Consider the following 23,526-nt stretch of genomic DNA (forward strand, 5'->3'; position numbering starts at 1 on the left):
ATGGTGTCGTCAAGGCGGGATAAATTGACGAATATCCAGGGTTGATCTGTCGGGTGTTTCGTTTATGATTTTGTACGCTATTCATGATCCTATTTTCATCTTCACTTCTTATACTTTTTTCAGCTTCATGAGTCTTCTTGTCTCTCACTGCATCACTTAAAATATTTACACGTTCCCATAAGTTAATGAATGACGGAGGATGTATGTCTGTCTTTTCTTCTTGGTCATATGTTTTTACGAAATTTACATTTAATTTAGCTTCTATAACGGTTGAATATTTATCACAAAATAACAGTATTGCTAAAATTGATATAGCTACACATTTCACCATTTTAAACACGATCATTGTTGTAATTAAACTAACGTATTTATGACTGAGAAAATTTTACTAAAAAGCGACACACGGATACACTTTGACCTTGTTATCATTTGTTGTTGACAATTTATTTACTATGCGTATTTTATAAATTATTAAATCTATAAAAAAGTCATTTAGCTGTTAATACTTTACTTTGCGTTCTGAAATGTTACTTTACGTTAAAAAAAATAAAATTTTATTAGAAATTAAAAAATGGTTATCATGTATATTTTTATCAGTTTAAATAGAAAAACTATGGGGGACTTAAAAAGTATAAAAATAATTAAATCGTTTATTGTAAATTACCAACTATAACCGTTTTTTTATTTCCTGTATATTTTTATCAGTTTAAATAGAAAAACTATGGGGGACTTAAGAAGTGTAAAAATAATTAAATCGTTTATTGTAAATTACCAACTATAACCGTTTCTTTTATTTCCAGGTTGGCGACGATCGCATAGACCGTCTATCCGTGATATTTCTATTATCGACGAAGAAGAAATTGCAGAACGAGACGCAGAAGCGGAGGCTGCAGTACAAAACTCACCTCCCGTCTCACCCGTGCCGACTGCAACACCCAATGCATACAGCACACCCAATCCGGTCACAGTACAACCAAATCATCGTACATGAGACTAAAATCGTTTGTTAATAGTTGAATTCCCGTCCACATACTTAAATAAATTTTATAATAGTAGACTCTTTAATATTTCAAACAAGCTCTTTTATGGGTAATACGTGTTGTAGCGGTGGAATATAAATTAAACGAATCAAAAGCCACAAAAAAGCTGCTAATACAATCTTAGAATTCCTTCATCGTATATATTTTATTGGTTGTTCAGATATTACTGAACGTATCAATTATTTCTCGTGTAATATTAATGTCTCAACAGCTTATCCACAACATATCGTGTATAAAAAAGAAACTTAAAAAGAATACTATTATGACATCTTGCCCTAAAATTAATAATACGTAACGCGTTGATAATGGCTTTGTAGACACTTAAGGAAAAATGTTTATACCGACCAACAAGTTTATCTTGTCTACAAATAACAAACAATGTAAGAGTTTGTCCGCCTTTTAATGAAATTTCGGAAAATAACGAAACTATTATGAGCTATGAAATTGTTATTGTTAATTTATTAGGCACTAGTAATGAAAAGGGGAAAAAATAGAAGTATTATCTTAAAATTATGTGATAGTATGAATACTTCAAGCAGTTGCCTGTTAGCATAGAGAAAACCTCGCTAAAAACTTTCTATCCCTATCATATTAAAACTTAGGTTATTTAAAACATTATTTAATTTAAACTATTAATGTGAATAAATGAATTGTATCTTATTTAATAGTAAATAGAATTCAAAGTGCAACTAAATGAGAAAACACACAACAAAAATCGTCCATGTAAATAGTCGATGGTTTATAATATTTGATCATTCTTATTCAGTAAAAATACTATTATAAAATAAAAAAAGTTAAATTTAAAGAAAAACCCAGTTAAGTCAAAATATGTTACCAATCTTAGTTAAATGCACTTTGAAACTAGCAGTAGAATAAATATAGATTTAAGTATAAACAGTATTGTGATTATCTACTTAACTATTATTTAAAATATTAGTTACTTTTAGTTGAAAAAAAAATGTACAAATAGATTTTTATTTTGTATTAAAATTTGCTACTCAAAAATAAGATTATATAACGAGTATTTGAGGTTATCAATATGTGTTATAAAAATTACCAGTGTTTATATAAGAGTTTTATTTGAACATGACATTAGAACAATATGGAGCTTAATTATTTTACAAAACGTTACGTATTTGACATAATGTTTGCACAAAAACCTATTAAATTAATGTATCGTATTGCAAAACCCGCTTACTCGAATGTGCTAATGTAGTTTTGTTGCACAGTAATATGTATAATGTGAAATAATTACTATAAATTATCATATAAACATATAGCTACATAAAAATTTCTTCTTATTCGAGATAAAACAATGTGGTACTTATACAATGTGAAATATATTAAACTTATACGCGACTTTTTAGAAATAAAGAACCAATTTTGTACCACACATTTCTAATTGGGACCACTTAAACATAGACTATTGTAATAAATGTGTCATATTCTTAATTGTTGGAATGGTGCTAAATAGCCCGAGAATCGAGATGTGTTGAAATACTATTAAAACAATTACCTATGCATAACTTCTTTTTTTTTTAATTATATTGAAATTAATTCCAAAATATGTATAGATTTAAGTATAATCTTATACAAAAACAATATTTTAAATTGCTTTCTCTAAAATAAAATATTCGTAGTCTGACTTTGATTTCTGCAAAAACTTATTTATTTATTCAAATAAGTTTAAAGTTTTAAACTAAAATGTTTTATGTCATAAAATACAAACAATAGCGAAAAAATGTAAATATTTTTTAATTAATAACAAAAATTCAATCACTTTGCGGCTTGTGGACATTTCTGTCATTCCTAATGATACCATTAGTCAACTCTGAAGGCCAGTAGACTGCCAGCAGCCGGAATTGATGTTGTTTCATTATATTAAAAACACATTTGTTTAAATGGTAATTGCAATAAACTACAGAGGTAAAAAAAACAATTTGAAATTTTCTAATGATAAAATTTATTATAATCATTGCAATACTAGAGCATAACGCCTTCATTTGAATTAAATTATTATGTGCAAGATCAATATCGTTAAGTAATTTTATATCTTATTCTATGACTAGATAAGTATACAAGCATGTTTATATTTCTTAACAAAATCTCTGAACGAAATAGATTAAAAGCCAGCAATTTCGTATAAGAATACTAATAACATACGTTTATTTATAACACTTAATCCCATACTTACACTATCATAACAAAAAATGCTCAATTTATAAGAAATAATAAAAATATTGTACTTTTCATACGTTTTATACTTTATTTTATGGGGCGTAGTGTTTCCGTCTAAAAATAATTTATATCAAATTTATTTTTAATAACTGTAAACGTAACTTGAATATCTATCATTAACATACTCGTAGCTTGCTTATGAGCTTCTATATACATCGAATTTACACTCGCAACTCCACAAACTAGAATGATATACGTTTGTATATATTATTGGTGGTCGTATTTCTTTCGTCTTTTAAATATTAAGCAAAACATAGAAAGGCGCTTCTCCGCCTAATCGATCGACTTCAAACAGTCGCTATCGGCCTCGACAGACTTGTTTGATGGTATTGTTAAGTCAAATCGATTGGATTGGTGGATCTATCTTTTAACATCAAATTATTAATAGGTTGTATCTCATCGAGACCGATCGACTAGGTTGAGAACCTGAACATCACTGATAACATGGCAGCTTTATATCAGAACGTAGCTCATTTTGAAACAACCATAGTTATCCTTAACATATGTACGATACTTATTGAAAAACCTTTCACTAAATCTAAACTTTTACATCATGTTATAAAAGTAAATACGAATGAATACAGGAAATGAAAGTATTTCATACTAAAAAATACCAATATTGTTTTATAAAAATAATATTTGTTTTAAAATTAACATCACACATCCAGACGCCACACGCCGACACAAGTATAATATATAGCTCGCCTACTGTTACTAAATTAGGTGATCAATAAAACGTGCTATTAGAGCTATAAAGTGGCATGTCCAATTAAAAATTTACCTGCTTACATATGACAAGTGTTCTACTTATTAAAAAATATACGCAAATGCATGTGTTTTACAAAATATACGAATGTTTTTAAGGTTGCTTAATGTTATTTGGTAACGATATTCGCAAATTTGTTCGCTCATCTGAACTGATAGTTCTTGATAAGAAGGTGGAAGAAGTCCGACCCGATGAAGTGGCGTTGTTCCGCGCGTCCGGTTTCTCCAACCCTGTGATATTAGTAACAGTTAATTATGTTATGTTTATATAGTCCAGTCATTATATACATTTCAAAATGCATGTGAACCAAAGAGACTGATTTTTGAATATTGTGTTATCACAAAAAACCACATACACACTCCGGTTTAAATGGTGAATGAGTCAATGAAACTACTGGCAGAAGGGACATAACATCTTAGTTCCCAAGGTTGGTAGCGCATTGGTGATGTAAGGAATGGTTAATATTTCTTACAGCTCGAATTTATATGGGCGGTGGTTACCACTTACCATTAGATGGCCCACTCGGCTGTCCGTCTACCTATTATATATAAAAAAAGTTCATATGAAATCTTGGTCACCAACTTCAATTTAAGCTTTTCAAAGCACAGTATTTAAAAATCACCCTTCTCGGCTTACATGCATTCATATGTCATTTTTTCCGACGTAAGTAATGACTGGACTAATGTAAGAATAAATAAAATATGTAACCATGCAAGTTAATCTCTACGAATTAAATGCGTAGGTGTGAAGTATCAGTTAGGGCCCGAATATCAGTAAATTGACATCGTAGTCGCGGTTATTGTAATATGATTGCAAAGCAAGATATATCAAGATATAGATATATATCAAAGTATGATTAACGCATTACCTTCGCGATAGCGATACAGTTATAGTTATCATGTAGTAATGTGCGTTTAGTTAGATTGTATAATATAAACAATAAAATCTCCCATACAAAAACGTTATTTTTTTATAATGTTAAATTATATTACGTTATTATTATAGTATTAAATAATACAGGAAACTAAAATTAAAAAACAAAAAAACATCGTTAAACGCTTTTTGTTTTAATTGCTTTTTAGCACATATTATTAGCTATTAATAGCAAAAAATAACAACAGCGATTAATATTAATATATACTTGTGTCAATCGGAGTCCGAGATAAACCAGGAACTGCAAAAAATATACACATAATAAATAGTGTACATATTATTACAATGTACATAGATATTTTGAGAGCTTTGGTTAGGCCAAACCTTCCACCATTACACGAAATCAAGTACCAAGGTTAAATGTATGTAAAAAATTTAAAATTAAATAAATTTAAAATTCATCACTACATTACGATACTAAATACGTGTAAGAATCGCCATCAATCAAAATGATGAATTATTCATACATTGTTGCCGTACGTTAGTACTATGTAAAGACTTCAATTTATCACTTCTACAAATAAACCCTACCTTAGTAATGAACATATATTAGACAAAGAATAGACACTAACATTTAAATTCTCCTCAAAAAGGGAGAGGAGGCCTTAGCCCAGCAGTGGGACATTTACAGGCTGTTACTTACTTATAAAAATAATTTACTTGTAAAATTTCCTTACGATCCACTACTATTATAATAATTGAATAATCACCCAAACACTTACCAAGTCGTTTTCTTATTAGATAATAAAGCTTCGGCTTCACAATGAGAATAAGGAATATAAATACGCCTTGTAACTCATTAAAGAGATCAAAGATATTCCAAAGCCATTGTGGTTCGGAGACTATGGTGGAGAGCAGTTCTGACACCCAGCCGGCTCCCATCACCACCCATAATTTTCCAGTAAGTATATATCTATAAATCATATTTTTTATAGCTGTATATGTATTTTATTATTGTTAGAAAGTCTCAGACGTAACATCGATCTATGCAATCACATATAACTAGATATTATGCTTAGGTACTTGAACACTATCATTAGGAAATTGTTTTCATCTTGAAATACTTATCTCTTATGTCGAGACTTTGTAGATAGAACATATGAATTTATGACAAGCTGATTAACGCCGCAACTTGACCACTCTCAATTTTTTATCTCGTTAATAAAATTTACCGATGTAACCTTTGAGGCTACGTTTATATCAAATTTTATTAAAATCGGTTTAGTGGTTTTCAGTGGATCCATCAGTCATAATGAGGGAACAAGCAGATGGATTTGCAGTAATTAGTATATATATAGTAGTTATTCTGTGCTTTCAGATCAGATAAAATATGCTAATATGTTGTAGTGTTTGTTAAGGAAACTTTTGAAGTATTGTGAAAGGTTTTTCCAATAGTTCAAGCATTAGTTTAAGAGTAATGTCATTTCTGCGACAGCGAAATCAATTTAACGAGCAAAGAGACCATTAATAATGATCGAGACGGTTAAATTATTTTAGTACCAATTTTATCTTGTTACGTCTTTATAGTTATATATGCACCATTTATGTTAGTATAAAATTCACGTAGATACATGTTAGGAATTACTAATGTAAATTTTTCTCTATATATAATTTTATCTATATTAGAAAGTCTCTATACTTCGTTAGCTTAATAAATAATATCAGTACGAATTCGAAGTTCCATTTATGTTACATAAAAGTTGATACTACTAAAAGTTAGATAAAACATTCAAATTTTAAAACTGTATTTGTGTATTGTATATATACGTGATTATCGTTAGATACATTTTAATTATACTAGAGGTGGCGTTTATAATCCTCGATTTGCATTACTATCCTGCTGTCTTTCGATGACGGTTCAAATCTAAATTTAAAAAGTTCAAAATGAATGCTTATGTATTATTATCTATAGATAAAATTCTCTCTTGAAACTTTCTCTCTCTTAAAATAATATTAATAACCTTTTTGTCTGTTTTTTTAAACAAATGAATATTTCATACTTGGCTCTGTCAATTCTAAATCTTCGCTTCGCGCGATCTCCAACCGAACCAGCTTGGAGGCGATGGACTTCAGATTTTACTTGGGCGCAGTGTCGTGCCGTAAGCAGCCACAATACAAAATTAGTACACGTCACCAAGCCCATTGGTACTACAAAAAATATATAATGCGGCCAGTCCGACTGCGTATTTTGTACTGGAAATGAAGAAAGTAAATGAACACAAGTTACATATACACATTGAATTTGTTGTAAATATAATTAAGTCACACTTATTATGTTATCAAAATTGTAAGGTGACTATTTGTCTGAATTGTTAGCATGACATCTATGACTAACGATACGTCTCAATGTTATGTATCAAAATTGTATCGATAAAAAACTAAAATAATTAATAGTATCTTATGTACCTACTACTGATATGACCTGAATAAACTTAAGTTTATAACATTTACGTCTAAGGCTGATAAAGTAAATATTTTCCTTGGGTTTTATTATATTAAGTACTAATTGCACACTAATAACAAAAACTTACGTGCTCCAAACCAGCATGCACCATTGCCAATATTAGCGTCCAATACAGGAGATATGGGGTATCGATCCAAAAGAAACATCGTCAAAGTAAGCAGGATCGTGATGCTCCAAGCGTATAGAGAATACCAGATGAACCTGCGTCGTTCTGAACCGGATTTTCGCAGAGGTTTAACCGTACGGACACTCCTAATATATGAATGAATATTTTATTTTACAACAAAAAAACAAACAGCAAACATTATTTTACTAAATGCTGTTAATGTCAATTTAAAATGTATTTAGAATATATCTGAATTACTTTCCACTAAAGCGGTCAACTCAAGACCTAACTAGTGTAGCAGATGGTAAAGTGCACGAGTGTTTGCGCAAACACACTTGTTCCCACAGATAATTCAATAGGAAAACAAACCGTAGCCAACCGGAGAGATGTATGACCAAGTAGTCTTCACTTGCTTTACGAGGTACAAGAGTATGACATTACTAACTTCTTAAGAATTTCTAGTCGACTCAATATTTTTTTTTTTGGATTGACCAAGGCTAAAAACACAGGAACCCGGCATCTACATCCTTATAAGCTTACCACGATTACAAAAGATTCAGTCATGACCAACAATACATAACCATATTAAATTACGTATTAGTCGAATCAATTTTAGTTTGTAATTGAGATGCTTTTATGAAAAAAATTATAGTTTTTTAATTATACTATTTTTTATGTAATAGGTAGGTGGACTAGGAAATGGGCCACCTGATAGTAAGTGTTCACCACCGCCCATAGACATTTGCCATGGAAGAAATGTCAAACATTCCGTACATCGCTAATACGCCACCAACCACCTTGAGAAGTAAGATATTAAGTCACTTGTGTGTCTATAGTTACACTGGCTCACTCACCCTTCACACCGGAACACTGATATCTGACGAGTGCGTGGTACCTATCAGACAGGCATGCAGCCCTACCACCAAGTATTATTATTTTTATTACAAATTCCTGTATACCTACTGCATATCAAAAGTTTTTTTTTATTTTATAAAAGTCTGAGTGTGTCTTTATTTTAACATGTCCGAAAAGAATAATCAATGTATTCATATAAAATACGCAGAAAACGTACTAGCATCAGTTTGCGTAAGCATAAGATGGATATTCTTTTCATAATTAATGAACTAGCAACGTATGTGACGTAACCTCGAGAACGCAGGCGAGAAGCTTAATATAACTTTGCAAACTGTTACTTTTTGTCTGACTCTGATAACTGATAAGTATTCAAATTTTTCCTTAAAGAAAATTCAAAAATATCATTATCAATGCTAATAAAGAAGGTATTTATGATACTTAATGATTGATCTATATAAATGTTATACCTGTAAAAACCTATTTTTTATGTTAGTTATATTATGCACATTTTCAACGATTCCATTGCGTGTATACAAAAAAAGAGAAAGAAAAAAAGAGTGTTTGACTTTTTTATAATAAGGGTATGCAGACGGACAAATGAGCCATTTGTTAGTACTTAATAGTCACAACTGCCCACTGACATTGGCGCTGTAAAAAATGTTAACGAAATATTAACTGTGCCTTACATTGCCTATGCGCCAACCCTGGGAACTAAGACGTTATGTCCTTTGTGCCTGTAGTTACACTGACTCATTCACCCTTCAAACCGGAGCACAACAATACTAAGTATTGCTGTTGTTGATTGTTGTTACGGTAGAATATCTGATGAGTGTATGGTACCTGCTACAGGCTTGCACTTTACAGGTACGTGATATAGGTAAAGTAACAGGACAGAACAGAACAGTCTGAGCTCGACCGACTTGTCAGTGCGGCTGGGGGAGCGGATTTGGCCAGACTCAGAGCGGTGTCGAGGGCGGAGTCTGGAGCTTGGTTGCAGGCTTTGCCTTCCCCCTACTTTGGGACTCTTCTCGATAGTGACTCTTTGCGTATGGCTGTGGCTCTCCGCCTTGGCTGCGATGTTTGTCAACCACACCGATGCATCTGCGGATCCATGGTGGGTGCCAACGGTCATCACGCATTGAGTTGCGGACGATGCTCGGGGAGATTTCCCCGATACCACGCTCTAAACGACATTGTCCGGAGAGCCTTGGTTTCGGCGAATGTCCCATGCGTCCTGGAACCACCAGGTCTCAGTCGCTCCGATGGCAAGAGACCGGATGGCTTGACACTGGTCCCATGGTAAAGGGGAAGAAGTTTGATATGGGATGCTACCTGTGTCAATACCTTCGCGGCCTCTCACCTGGCCCACACAACACGGACGGCTGGGGCGGCTGCTGAGAGTGCAGCAGCGAGGAAACGGGAGAAGTATGCCCCCTTTTTAAAAAAATATTTATTTGTGTCACTAGCGGTTGAGACGTCGGGATGTTGGGGGTCGGATGCCCTCAGTTTAATAAGGGAAATTGGCTGTCGCCTTAGAGAGAGGGGATTTGACAGTCGCTCCGGGTCACACTTGGCACAAAGGTTGTCCATTGCCATACAACGCGGAAATACGACCTGCATTATGGGCAGCTTTGCGTCGGGTGGGAATCGGGAGGGACTATTTTAAAATTTGACTAAAATAATAAAAATTAATAATCTAAATTTAAATCAAATCCTATGTAATGATCATAATTTCTGTAATATAAAAGAAAAGTAATATTGTAAGTAACAGGATATATATATATAAATTTTTTGCAGTGAAACAAAATACAAAAACATTCCAGTGAAACAGATGAAAATGATTTCGAGGTTATCAGTTAAAAACATTAAAGGTGTTATAGTCACAATTAATGGATATATTTTGTATTACATCAATATAATTTTACTACCACCCACTCTCCCTTCACCGTGAGTCACGGATATTAAGCGCTCAACGATACGAAAAGCTTTGCGATAATTATCTGATAGTGGGCAAATAAGCGATAACAAAAAGTGTCGATAAAGTAACGTTGTTATTGGATAATTATTACCGATCAGTAAGCATAAACCTATAAAATCATAAATCAAGACTACTTATAATTAATATATACTCATAAAATTTAACGCCTTGCCTATTTTCATACTATTAAGCACTCAATATCATTAAGTGATTATTATACGATTTACGAGCTTGTAGTCAGTAATATATAAACGGATGGGATATAAGTTGATTTCAATTAAACTAATAACTATATTAGTAGTGTTATTTGTAAATATTTTACTATATATTTCAACATACGGTATTTTTGTTATAGTTATGAACGAATAGCCTATTATAGTACGCCCAAGAAACTTCACCTGAATATTCACGCCGTAGGTATCGCTACTATAAACAATTGAACGCGCACGTTAACATATACCAAATGTTTTAGCATTTATTAATTTTATGATACGTACTTCCACACGTCAGACATGATTTAATTTTAGCTCAGTGTTTTTATTTGACCTATACAAATTAATGTGTAATACCCAAAAATTCCCCACTGACAGCGATGTTTATTAATTAGAGCCCTACCTATTTTATGGCTAATAAGTAAAATGAATGTCGGTTTTCATTAAGGTAAATTTAAATAGGTATCATTTTTTTTTTTGTTAATTGAAATATGACATTGAATGATAGCCTACACAAACATACGCACATACTCAAACTGATTCATTATTTATATGCGTGAGAAAATGACTCACTTATATTTGTAACATAGTACAAATATAGAAGAAAACCTATTCATACCAATCCTTAATATAACATTAATGGTTAATTAATGTTTTTATAGTTCATTGTATTGTTATTATGTATGTTGCAATATTTTTTCTCAACATAAAAGAGGGTCCGTAAAATAAAAAAAAGTTATATAATAAGGTAATCAATTTTAGTTTTGCCGAAATTATTTATTTCATATACTTTTTATTGCTGCTGAGTTGTGCAATCCTTAAAAATGAGACATAATTTTTTATAGATATTCGATTGAAAAATAAATGAACGACTGTTAAGCAGATGTTTAGAAATCTGGTTGCGAATATATTTTTATATACTTAGCATATTATACAAATGAGCTTAAGTTGAGTGCCACAATCCGTTTTAAAAACGGTCAATCGGGTAAAATCATTGATGTCATTTAGCATGCGGAGAGAGAGATGAGGCTTAGTAAAACGAAACTAGGCTAGGCAAATACAAAGTGTATAAGATTATCTTTGGATGCCAACTTAATCCGAAATGCCTAAATAGCGAAGGAAAAAGGAATTGGTCTTATCTAGCACAAACCAGGAGACGTTAAAAGAGAATTAAGAATATGACCAGCAATTGGACACACCAGGCTGATGATAAGAATAATAACATTTGATATAGTATATCTTCTGAAAGCTTTGCAGGAAAAAAATAAAACATCTGCCATTTAGTTGTATTTAAGTGAGTAATTAATATGTCAAAAAATACTAATGGAAATTATTATTAAAGTTGAATAAAAACACTTCAAATCAGCTTGAAGACGTTTTTGTGTTTATAGTTGTGTAGTACACACAGTAAGTAAAACCGAAATAGATCGCTAGACACACGCCACGAATTTCGTGTAAGTATTAGAATTGTCTTTTTCTCATTAATTATATATGGAGAAAAATAAAAATTAACGTCGCAAAAAAATATTATAGAAATAAAATTATAAAAATATTTCTATTCTAAGAGGAAAAGTAATTTTAGGGTAGAGACGAGGTCTTAGATATCATATTAGAATGAATTATCATTAAGATACAGTATTTATGGGATAAAAGTGCAGATGCGCATAACTACAAAATGTATGGAGTTGAAGAAATTCATGATTAGTAACTAAAAAATAACTGTATAGTAACTATTTATTTATTTATCTGCTGACTGTGCACTACTGCAAACGCAAAAATGCCTCGAAACTGATCTGACTGTATTCCATTTCATAAATTATACGCATTAGGCATAAATAAAGCTAAAATATATAATAAAAATAATAATGATATCCTGGGACATTTTTCACAGACGGCCAAAATCTGATCCCAACAAGCAAGCAAGCAACCAGACAACTGATGTACTACATATACTACTTTTGTTTTGTAAATACATACTTATATAGATAATTACACCCGGACTCAGGACAAACAGACATGTTCATGCACACAAATGTCTGTCCTGGGTGGGAATCGAACCCAACCTTCGGCGTGAAAGGCAAGTATCTACCAACCACGCCAACCGGCTCGTCGTCATATTGTTATAAGGTAGTAAAATATGTTTTAATTGTGAAAAACGGCATATTAATATATACTATAATATATTAATCAAAACAAACCTATCGTCCAATTAACATTCTTATATTTTTCTTATTATATCAAACGAATTTAATCATTTTAACATTAATATTTTATTATTTAATCAAGACGAAACGTAATTTTATATTAAAGCTTTACTCAGAAACAACATAAATTGTATTTTAACGCATATTTATTTCGTATCTAATGTTCTCGGCAAATAGTGAGACGTTTTAACATGATTCATTCACTAACAGTTAAAAAAAACTAATCTAACACTAACAAAATACGCTATTATTAAAAAAATTAAATTTTAAATATAAAAAAGTAAAAATTAAGAAAATTTGATTAAATTAATAATATAAGTAACTTTATTTATTAATTTAGGCCAGCTGAAGTGGGTCGGCCACATCTGCGCAAAAGCGATATATGCTGGGATAGACAAGTTCATAAGTGACGACCGTGTCTTGGCAATCGTTAGACAGGACGTCATAGGGCTAGATGGAGAGACGACGAAATGGCTCAATAGCTCAATAGCTCTTGTTTTCCAATCGCATTGGCGAAGCTGAATATCGAACTCTGGGGCAGAGGTCTATTAGTATGTCCCATTTCTAGGCTAAGGCTCCTCTCCCTTTGAAAAGAAGGTTTGGAGCTAATTACGCAACGCTGCTTCTATGCGGATTAATATATACTCATGTGACAGAATTTCAGTAAATTCGATACACGCAGGTTTCTTCGTGACGTTTTCCTTTACAGAGCTGAATTATACACACAAATTAAACACATGAATTCAGTGGAGCTAGGTTTGAACCCGTAATCATCGATTAAGATTCACACGTTCTAACGATTTTATAACGACCGAGCTCTTTGATACCGTGACCCCTAAAAAAACGAATGATCAATCATATAACTAATAAGAAGTATTTTCGTTTCATCAAACATAAAACACACAAAAGAATGATGACATCAGTTGAGTTGATTAGTTTTCCAAGTAATCTTTGTAACACAGATTATTATTATCAATAACATCGTTTACAAAAAATACATCACAAACAATTTATTAATTTGTAGAGAACACTCACTTGGCTAGTTTAGAGATAGGCGTTGGTCTAACATTGAGGCACAAGGGTGTAAAAAGATAAAACAGATTATCGTGAACCTCCCACACCTTACCAAGAATTGATGACACAATTACTTAAGTAGGCAATCTTGTTATTTTGGATTTAAAGTAGCTATTACTATTATACCTGATAATATTTCGTTTTTAAAAGTTTTGTTGTTATTAAATAGATTATACTTATTTAGATAAAATTATGATACCGCTGTTCTCTATGGAAAATACATTTTTAAATTTTCCACAAATGTTATTCCACTTTTTGATATCAAACATTGACACAATTGTGTGTGTTTCACCATCTCATAATTCTATAATTACATCGTATACATTAGGCGCGATCGTTTGAAGAAGTTCTGTAGATTTACTGAGAAATTTTGCGAACAAATGTAAACACAAACTAACGATATTGCTTACAATTTCTTAAAAGTCTCGTTGAAATAAGCGCCATAGATATATCTACACGCAACGTTTCATGAGAATATTCAATGAAAACCAAAGGACTAGAAGTTACCTTCACTATCTATTTTATATGTTTGTAAAAGTGAAAGGATGTATTTATTTTTAAAACCTATTATAATAATATGAGATTATTAGGTAGTCACTCCTTTAAAAATATTACTTCAATTAATATTATTCAGATATTAATATTTACATTATAATAGCAATCTTACCCAAATGTCCACCAGATGTCGAAGCACATGACGTTGAGCCAAGCAAACGCCGCCACAAAACCGAAGTATATGCCGTACCCTGTACAAACAATGAACAAATCATCGGCAAACGGTAAAATAACATACATTTGGTCTCAAACACTTCATCCTACGGATTATTTTCATTTTGCATGTTTATAACATATTTACAATGTTTACAAAATGTTGTCTGTATTAGAGAAAAGTATGTTATGTATCAATCACTTAAAAGTTATAACAATAATTGAATTTTATAATATTTTTTTCTCATAATTACACAAACTATACATTTTTGTTTTTTTATAAATATAATAATTATTTACACCGAATTTGATTAAATCATTATATTAAATAAAACAAAATTTGTTTAGCAAATTTCTTTTTGTTTTGTTTTTGCAACTTAATTACCAATAACACTTCATTATTAAATTAAGTCCTTAATAATTATAATGAATCATCTCAATCAAACCTTGAACAATTCTGATAAAAAGATAATGTTTTATAATAACATATTAATTAAAATATGAACTACTTATTAATCATTTGAAAATATGTTTACTGGTGGTAGGGCTTTGTGCGAGCTCGTCTGGATATGTACCACCAACTCATCAGATATTCTTCCGCAAAACAGCAGTACTTGGTATTGTTGGAGTGAGCCAGTGTAATAACAAGCACTTGTTTCCAAGGCTGTTGGCGCATAGGCGATCTCTATGGGCGTTGGTGACCACTTACCATCAGGTGCTCTTCCGAATACATATTCTATAAAAAAAATGTTAATAGTTTCGAACATCTTCGTACACACACACGATATTGATGTGAGAACTTAACACTAACTGCCTTCACAAAAACATCACAAGATCATTGCTCTTAACGTCTGTCGTCAATCAATCTCTGCCATAATATTCCCATTTTCTTCCAAAAATGATGAAGCAAGACTAAAGCAATACTGGAGTAAAGAGTTCTTGATTATATTTTGCCCGAATTGCACATGTTGAAAAATATTATCAATATACTAACTACACTTGCGCATTCGTAACTTGATCTTATTTTTATTTCACCTAAATGATACCTCCTGAAGCTAACTAAAGAACTTAGGCAAGAAATTATATTCTTACTCCTCCTCTACTTTATTTTACTCTTAATACTATGTAAAGGAACGGTTTGAATTCTTCAAATTACTGTTTAGTCTGATGAAATCCTAATCGTCCTAATCAAACTTCTTCTGATTGTTCTTCCATGTACATTGTTGTTTAGCTATGTGACACGTTTATGGAACTGATTACCAATAAACATAAAACGTTTTTAATTTTATTTACCTCATTAAACATCAAGAAAAAGCTTACGGCCTTACTTATTAACGTTCCGTAACAACTGTTTAGTTAAACACTGATTTCGCTCTTTCTGTTATTGTTGATTTAATATTCGCAAGAAGAAGGCAGCGTTGTTTAACTAATAACTCGCTAAACAAAATTTTAAGTAAGACCGTTATTATTTAGCTTTATTCATATCGGTACTTGCTTAATTTCTTTATTGGTATGTATTAAACAAAATGTTATTCATTTTTTTTAATTTTTTAGTACTTTTTTTTTCAAATCTTTTTTATTTTAATATTATTATTTTATGTATATTTGATATAGTTATTTAACTAATACAAATGAAATTTTGAACACCTCCTCAACGCTTTATTCAACTTTAAGTACTTTACGCTACAGATGAGACCGTTCGGTAAACCACAGGACCGCATTTTTACATACTTTTGCTACATTTATTTTATTTAAATTTTTTATTTTATTTATTGCTAATCAATAAAGCTTATATTATTGTGTTGTATTGTAATATTGCCAATTTGTAATTTATAATAAAACATATACATATGTATATTTTTACTCAAATTATATATCAACGACAAAAACATTAATATTTCAAATTTCGTGAACACGATATTTAAAGTATGTAATTGAATGCATCTAAAACATTTTTCGCGTATTTTTTACTATGCCATTTTTAACTTCGTGAGATTAGTATGAAAATTATTATGATCTTTAAATATTAATATATATCTTTAAATATAATGTGGGTGTTTGTAACGACATTCATGTTTTACGAATTACACGGCGATATAAATAGTTAAAGTACATTTTTAAACTATGATCGGGATCGGGAAAATCGAAAATAAGTGTTTGTTAAATGTGATAAAACTACGATATCTTTAAAAAAAATCATCAAAAATAAAAATCCGAATTGGTATATTACATTGACAATTTGACATACTAGCCGGCTTGCTACAGCAGCTTTAACCAAACGCACCACCTTTTTACTAAACTTTTTAAAGTAGGAGATATATGCTTACTATATATGCTTTGCTTTACATGATACTCATTTCTAACTTCCTAATTATAATTTTATACTTGTATATATTCATTCAAAAGAACTAAGAGCATAAAACTCGCAAAAAAATCTAGCGAAGAAGAGGCGGGTAGCGAGCATACTCTAAAACAAGGTACTATTGAAAATTGCGTCATTGTAAAGCAATATTAGATAAATATTACAAGTTCAATATTTAAATACGTAAATTATGTTGTATGTTTATATAACTTTAAATGATAAATATGCATTACATATTTACATATTTAATTGTTATTTAAATGTAAAAATATACTTCTTTAGCGTACTTTACAAATTCTAACTAATAAAACATAAGCACGCCGTAATAGCAGGTATCAGTTGATTTTTCTATTTACCAAAGAATCTAAGTCACTTACTCGAATACAATGTATTCATTGCCCGTCCCTGTAATACGGGCTATGCTAATTTTATGAAGACTGTTTGAATAAATAAAACGTGAAAGCAAAACAATGACACTAAATTAACAAATGTATTAAACAAAAATATATCTTGTAGAGTTCCATTATTAAAATTGGTAGAATATTTTGATTGGATGGATGGATCTGGATAGCTCAGTCAGTTATTAAAACTTGTACGTCCATTTTATTCATTTAGTACATTAATGTTATCACTACAACACATAGGGTGACACTGTTTCTAGAACAATTTACCTAAATTCGGTATTCATATTTAATGATAATAAAACAAAATGTATAAATATTGTTTATTCGAGTGAAACACAAAAGCATTTTTGAGTCGTTACGTTTAGTATTACACTAAATACAAAGTACCACCGGTGAGGAATGTAAACTATAACGACAAGAACCGGCAAGAAACTCAGAAGTTACTCTTTTCCTATTGGAAATGGATCATGGTGGAAATTTATCAACGGATTCTAAATCCACTATTTTTCTCTCATTTTAGGTCTTTTAACGAGTATTAAACCTTATTTATCAAAGTTTGTGTTTTAAATGATCGTAATATTGTTTGTAAGTATCGTAAGTATGCATATATCGCATCGTATGTATCGTAGTATTGTTGTTGATTTAGCATTGCATTGTGATAATTCTAATCCCATGTTTTCTGATTGGATATTATGTGGATATGATGAGAAATACATACAGTTATTATTATTTAAATATAGCTTACCAAGCGTTGTACAGAACCGGTAGTCTTGAACGGCACTATGTTGCACCCTGGCTAGACAAGAGCACGCTAGCAGCATCATGCTCACGTGGCAGATCAGAGTTCGTCCATGTAAGTTCCTCAACTCCGGCAAAACGCAGTACACGAGTAAGGTCAATGCAAGGCATATACTCGAGATTGTTATGATCTACAAAATAAAGTAAATATAAAAAAATCGGATTGTTGTACCCAATAATAGTAAATTTATTTCAAAACTTGTTTTACTATTTAAAACCGCTTTAATAACGGTTCAATGATAGGAATGTTATTCATGATGCCGTCATGATTCACGTATATATTACGGACACAATACGTAACTTAAAATGCCTATTCCATTAAATCTCTCTTTAAAAGCTAAATTTAACCAGCAGCAAATAGAACTCTTCACAAGTAGAAGGGAGTCGTCACAAAAATTTAATTTTATACAGTTCACATCTACGTTTATAAACAGATATGTATATTTTTACAAATTTATTTTAAAATTGTAAGTATCTCGTATCAAATTTTAACATAAATAATAATTAAATATAACAAATTTATATGCCTTATATTATCATTCGGGCTTAGGATCAATAATATACGCTACCAAAAAAAGATTTTTGATTAATGTACCTATAAATGCATAACATTTATTATAAATAAAAGATTACTGAAACAAACATCATAATTGGAATGTGTATACTTAGCATATATCTATCTGTGCTCGCAGTCGAAACTGATTTACCATTAAATAAACAATATTATACATAACACATCAACATCTTCTTTTTTTTGATTATCTTTTCTGAAGATTTAGTGTAAATAGAATTTTAATCAAGAAAATCTTTCATCAGTAATATTGAAATAAGCTATTTAAATAAGATTTTAATAATTACCAAGTGGTATTCTCTTCGTCAATGGTTTTTTTTATCATATAGCCTATTTTCGACGAAAATTATAAGAAAATCATATCGGCAATAGGTACTTAACACAAATATGAAACAATTAATCGATGTTAACATGTTTTTTAATTAAAATAAATAATAAGATTTTAAAACCGAAATAACAGTATGAATATTTTTTTTAATATTAAATATGTTTTTGAATATTTCAATATGCAAAACTTTATGGTTATTTATTGTATTAAAAAATGATATTTTTAATGTTATCTACCTAGCCTTGTTTAATTACCAATCCAAATGACACGAGATTGAAGTAACCTCTTAATGTTTACCGTTATAGTTACTCAGCGATTATCAGAACTGAAATATAAGTGTACAGTTATAACATTTTTCTAATACATGAGATTGTTAAAATATATAAAGTACGCGTACGATAGTTTTTTACGATGGATTTGATTTAGTTGCTTTTGCTTAAAAATTACAATGTGATAGTTAGGTATTTAGAATTCACCTTTTCATGGCTTATTACAAAAAAAAAATGATATTCTCAACTCAATATTACTTACTATAAAAGAAACGCGAAAGTCCTTGGTTTGTCCAGCTGGTAAAAAACAAAGAACGCCGCTAACGATGACATCATTGTTGCCAGGGCATTCCCGCCGATCAAACACCTCTAGACAATAGTTGTTCGTAAGAGCGGTGGGCGTCTCCAGGTAAGAGTCTCGAGTCAGACGATGTTGGTCTTGAGGAAGTGACGTATTGAGGCCGAATCTTCCCGCGGGACATTGCAAGCCTATTCTCATTCCTAACACATCTAAAACGAAATTATATAATATTTAACTTCATGTTAATAAGTGTGGATCTTGCATTTGAATTTGAATCCGGTTCCACACGATCGAAGTTGAAATTTTGCTCATTTTTAATAGAAAAGGTTTCTAGTTACAAAGATTATTTATTGTAAAAAATGTTTTAAATAGCTTTTTTTTAAAAAAAAACTGCTAATTATTAAATTGTAACCAGTAAAATTATTTCGTCTCGTTTTTACCGAAAAACTAAAAATATTTTCCTTTATTATTTTATTAGTAAAGGAAACTTAGTACAATGTGGCATGCTCGACTTCGCTTAGCCGCAAAGACGAAGGAAATTAATCATCATCGTCAACTTCATATAACAAATTAAATATTTTTTTCTACTTTAAATTATAACTTTATAACATTTTTTCCTTGAATAAATACACTTTGTACTTTTTTTAAATGCAATGGAAAATCTTAACAGGTAATACTTGTACTTAAACAAGTGTCACAATATAATATACAAGAGCATAAAATTAAGTATTATTATTTCAGCAAGCGTATATTTGATAATATATTCAAAAACGGCCGGATATGTCTGTCCAACGACAGCCGTTTTAGATCCCTAAATCGGCTGTTAGTTAATTTTTTATTAAAGCCTATCATTGATATATAGCAATAGTTTTACGAACGAGAACAGAAGAAAGCAAATTTAGAATCTCTATAGATTCTGATTGACAGTCAAATAGAATACTATCCGTATTTATTTTTTCCTAAACTTAATATAGCTGATATTTAAAAAAATGGTTAACATTAACCTATAAGTACATAATACGTATTATAAGTTGTTACTCTACTGCGAAGGTATAAATAAATTTCTTACAATAAATAATTTACTTCAAATATAGTTACAATTCTTCGAGGTTTCATACTCATACTACGACTTTTGTAAACTGATGCAGTATACTACTTATTGGATTCATTAGGATATAACTGTTTTGTTTTGAAAATTGCATTAATAAACTAGACCGCGGGTATAAGGTTAGGTGTTCGTATTTGTAAGTTAGGTCGCCATTCGCGACTGTAATATTTTGGAATAAAAGCTTCAGTCATAACAACGGATGTACGGCTATGTTACATATTTTTGTTTGTTAATGTATTTTTATTACCTACTAACAGAATTAAAGTGTTTGAAATATAACATATTGTCTAATATATACTTATATTTCCTAATACAGAATACAGATCGTCAATTTTTATAACTTATAATATGTATAGGTAGTTATTTATTATCAAACATATTATATTACTTTAAATTCGCACATTTAAACTTAAAACATTTTTTAATAGAAAAGGGAAAACAATTTAAAATATAAGTTAACTCGAGTATTTTCGTTTAATATTTGACTTGGCTATGTTAATTTTCTATTATACTTATTAAATTGTTAATTTTCTTTTCAATATAGTTATTAGCCCGTAGAGAGTACGGGTTGCCATACGCCATTTGGGAATGAAATACAACTAAGTTATTTTAATCAAAATCTCTAGATATTATTAATATAAAGTATACATATATAATATTTCCATGATCTCTTATCATCTTCCGAGGGGTGTTTGTTTTTATATGACAACATTTGTTTTTGTTTAATTATCTTATATTTTACTTTGTTCAAATAACACTTACCAAATAAATCTTCATAATCTTTTTGTAATGGATCTGTGTAAGTGGAAATATTAAATAATACTTCTTGATCTTCGTTTGGCACACAAGTACTAGCAAAACTGCCACACCGGCGGAGCTTAAAATGTTGTCCTAGAGGACAACATTTCCGTACGCAATAAGCACTGAAAGTATCACAATTTCGGGTACAGACTTGGGCTATAAAGCTATCAGTCTCGTATTCTTGTTCCATACACCATTCACCTGGCATTGATCTGCCATCTTTTTCTCCACTTCTACTTAAAGCAAATAATGTACTTCCCTCAATTGATAATAAGTAAGCACTTTCACGTAACTCCACAGCGTATTCGTCAAATTTACAACGAAGCCCATTTTCAATTTCATATATGTGACCGGAACTTTCATTGAGTTGTTGTACTAACCAATCTTCATCACTTCGAGGAACACTGGCCCTACATTCATGGTACGTTGTATCAAAACGTTGTCCCCGTGGACAACATTTGCGAAATTCATGTATTTTTAACTTTGTATCACTTAAGACTGCTACCTCACTCCGATTACAAGTAATAGCCACTGTCTTAGGGATATTTTGTTTTAGAGTTCCATTAACGAATTCAGCTACGAGTCTGTCATAGCAATCATTTTCCCAGGGTAGAATTTCAGTTTCAGATATATTTATCTGAACCGCTTGTAACTCATCACAATCTACAGGAAGACCATTCTTGATAACGACGTGACTGCTAACATAAAGAGGTTCACTAAAAATTTCATAACTTTTCTTTAAGTTTTCACCATCAACACATTCGTAGCTTTCACTTAGTGTTTCATTAGTTTCAGACTCTTTAATTAAGCTTTGGCCTTTAGGACAACACTTACGAAAAATTAGTTCCTGATCATCACTTGTTTGAAGTGCACCCATAGTGCCCGGCACTGCAAACACAATTATAGATACTAAAATCAAAGACCACATCGTTTAACCGTAACTCAAGCCGGTGATTTTTCACAAATAAATAAACTTATAACAGGTGGAGAATGTCTATCGTAACGGAATGCATTGTTTATTTAAGAGAAAAATATGGAACGTGCGATGTAGCTGAACGGCGACGGTTGAATGAAGGCGGCTGCGAAGCTCCTATGATCAGTACTACTCGCGGGAGGCTGCAGCGCCCTTGAAGCTGTTGACTCGACTTTCCGCTCCTCCCCCACTAAAGTCGTATCCGCAAGTTTCACACACACATACACAAATACGCACTATACAATGTGATAAATCTAGTTATAACTTTAACATCCTCATATCTATTCTAATAGTTGCGTTTTGTTAAACATAACGCTATTTCCTATACGATATACTATTGATTAATGTGTAGGCCAAACAATTCTACGACTAAACGCTTGCAATCGTATATGATACGTGGAATCATAGATATTGCGACAAAGATGACGATTCAATCGTTATCAAATACCGATAATCGCCAACCAGCCGATTGACTTCTTCGAAACTAAAGTAAACAAAATATACGTACTTTTCAAACTAAAAATAAATAATAATTTCATAAAATTTATTTTGCATTGTAGATTTAAGTATAAAATATTGTGTTTTACTATTTCAATGGCGCTCAAAAAATATTCAAAAATAATATATATATTTTTATTTAAATTCAAAATATAAAGTTCACATACTAATTATAGGTATTATATAGATTGAAAAAAAACACATAGGTTTGGTATTTACTATTTCGTAACTTAAGGCACAAACATTAAACCTGAGTTTCGTTAACAAATTATTTGTGCTTTCAATTAATAATTAACCTACAACAAAGCAAATATCAAATAAGATAATAGAGATAATAATAAAAAAAATACCTTATAAGCTATAATATAGCTTCTAATATAAACATACAAGTGAATTCATTATTAAGAATATAATTCTTACTGATGACATAATTATATAAATATATATATTATTATAACTAAAATATAACCAAATAAGAATCAAGATACGTTGTTTACCAGTTAAGTGATTATAATTTGTTGTTTGCTTACCGTAA

The 23,526-nt window shown here is 30.8% G+C and overlaps 2 protein-coding genes across 8 annotated transcripts in view; one reads left to right on the forward strand and one right to left on the reverse strand.

The window, feature by feature from the left end:
- The window catches only part of LOC126780290 (sodium/hydrogen exchanger 9B2-like), a 45,936-nt gene extending 43,370 nt beyond the window's left edge, over positions 1 to 2,566 (forward strand). For 5 of the 6 annotated variants that reach the window (XM_050504621.1, XM_050504652.1, XM_050504635.1 and 2 more), the window contains one exon: positions 801 to 2,566. In XM_050504621.1, the coding sequence (XP_050360578.1) occupies positions 801 to 991 (191 nt within the window). In that variant the 3' untranslated portion in view covers positions 992 to 2,566. The remainder of the gene's footprint in view (positions 1 to 800) is intronic. The other variant, XR_007670473.1, reaches the window with a different exon arrangement.
- Positions 2,567 to 2,774: 208 nt separating this feature from the next.
- Positions 2,775 to 22,815, reverse strand: LOC126780313 (probable G-protein coupled receptor Mth-like 3). 2 transcript variants are annotated; one of them, XM_050504675.1, is made up of 9 exons: positions 21,482 to 22,815; positions 19,573 to 19,820; positions 18,090 to 18,273; positions 14,538 to 14,616; positions 7,509 to 7,693; positions 6,978 to 7,170; positions 5,700 to 5,890; positions 5,186 to 5,218; positions 2,775 to 4,274 (listed from the first exon to the last, which is right to left on the reverse strand). In XM_050504675.1, exons 1-9 carry the CDS (start codon positions 22,446 to 22,448, stop codon positions 4,138 to 4,140), a joined length of 2,217 nt encoding a protein of 738 aa, XP_050360632.1. In that variant the 5' UTR covers positions 22,449 to 22,815; the 3' UTR covers positions 2,775 to 4,137. The 2 variants fall into 2 exon arrangements, with proteins under 2 accessions (XP_050360632.1, XP_050360641.1); XM_050504684.1 differs by lacking the exon at positions 5,186 to 5,218.
- Positions 22,816 to 23,526: the final 711 nt, after the last annotated feature.

Source organism: Nymphalis io, chromosome 3 (assembly GCF_905147045.1).
Source record: "Nymphalis io chromosome 3, ilAglIoxx1.1, whole genome shotgun sequence".
Classification (NCBI taxonomy): Eukaryota; Metazoa; Arthropoda; class Insecta; order Lepidoptera; family Nymphalidae; genus Nymphalis; species Nymphalis io.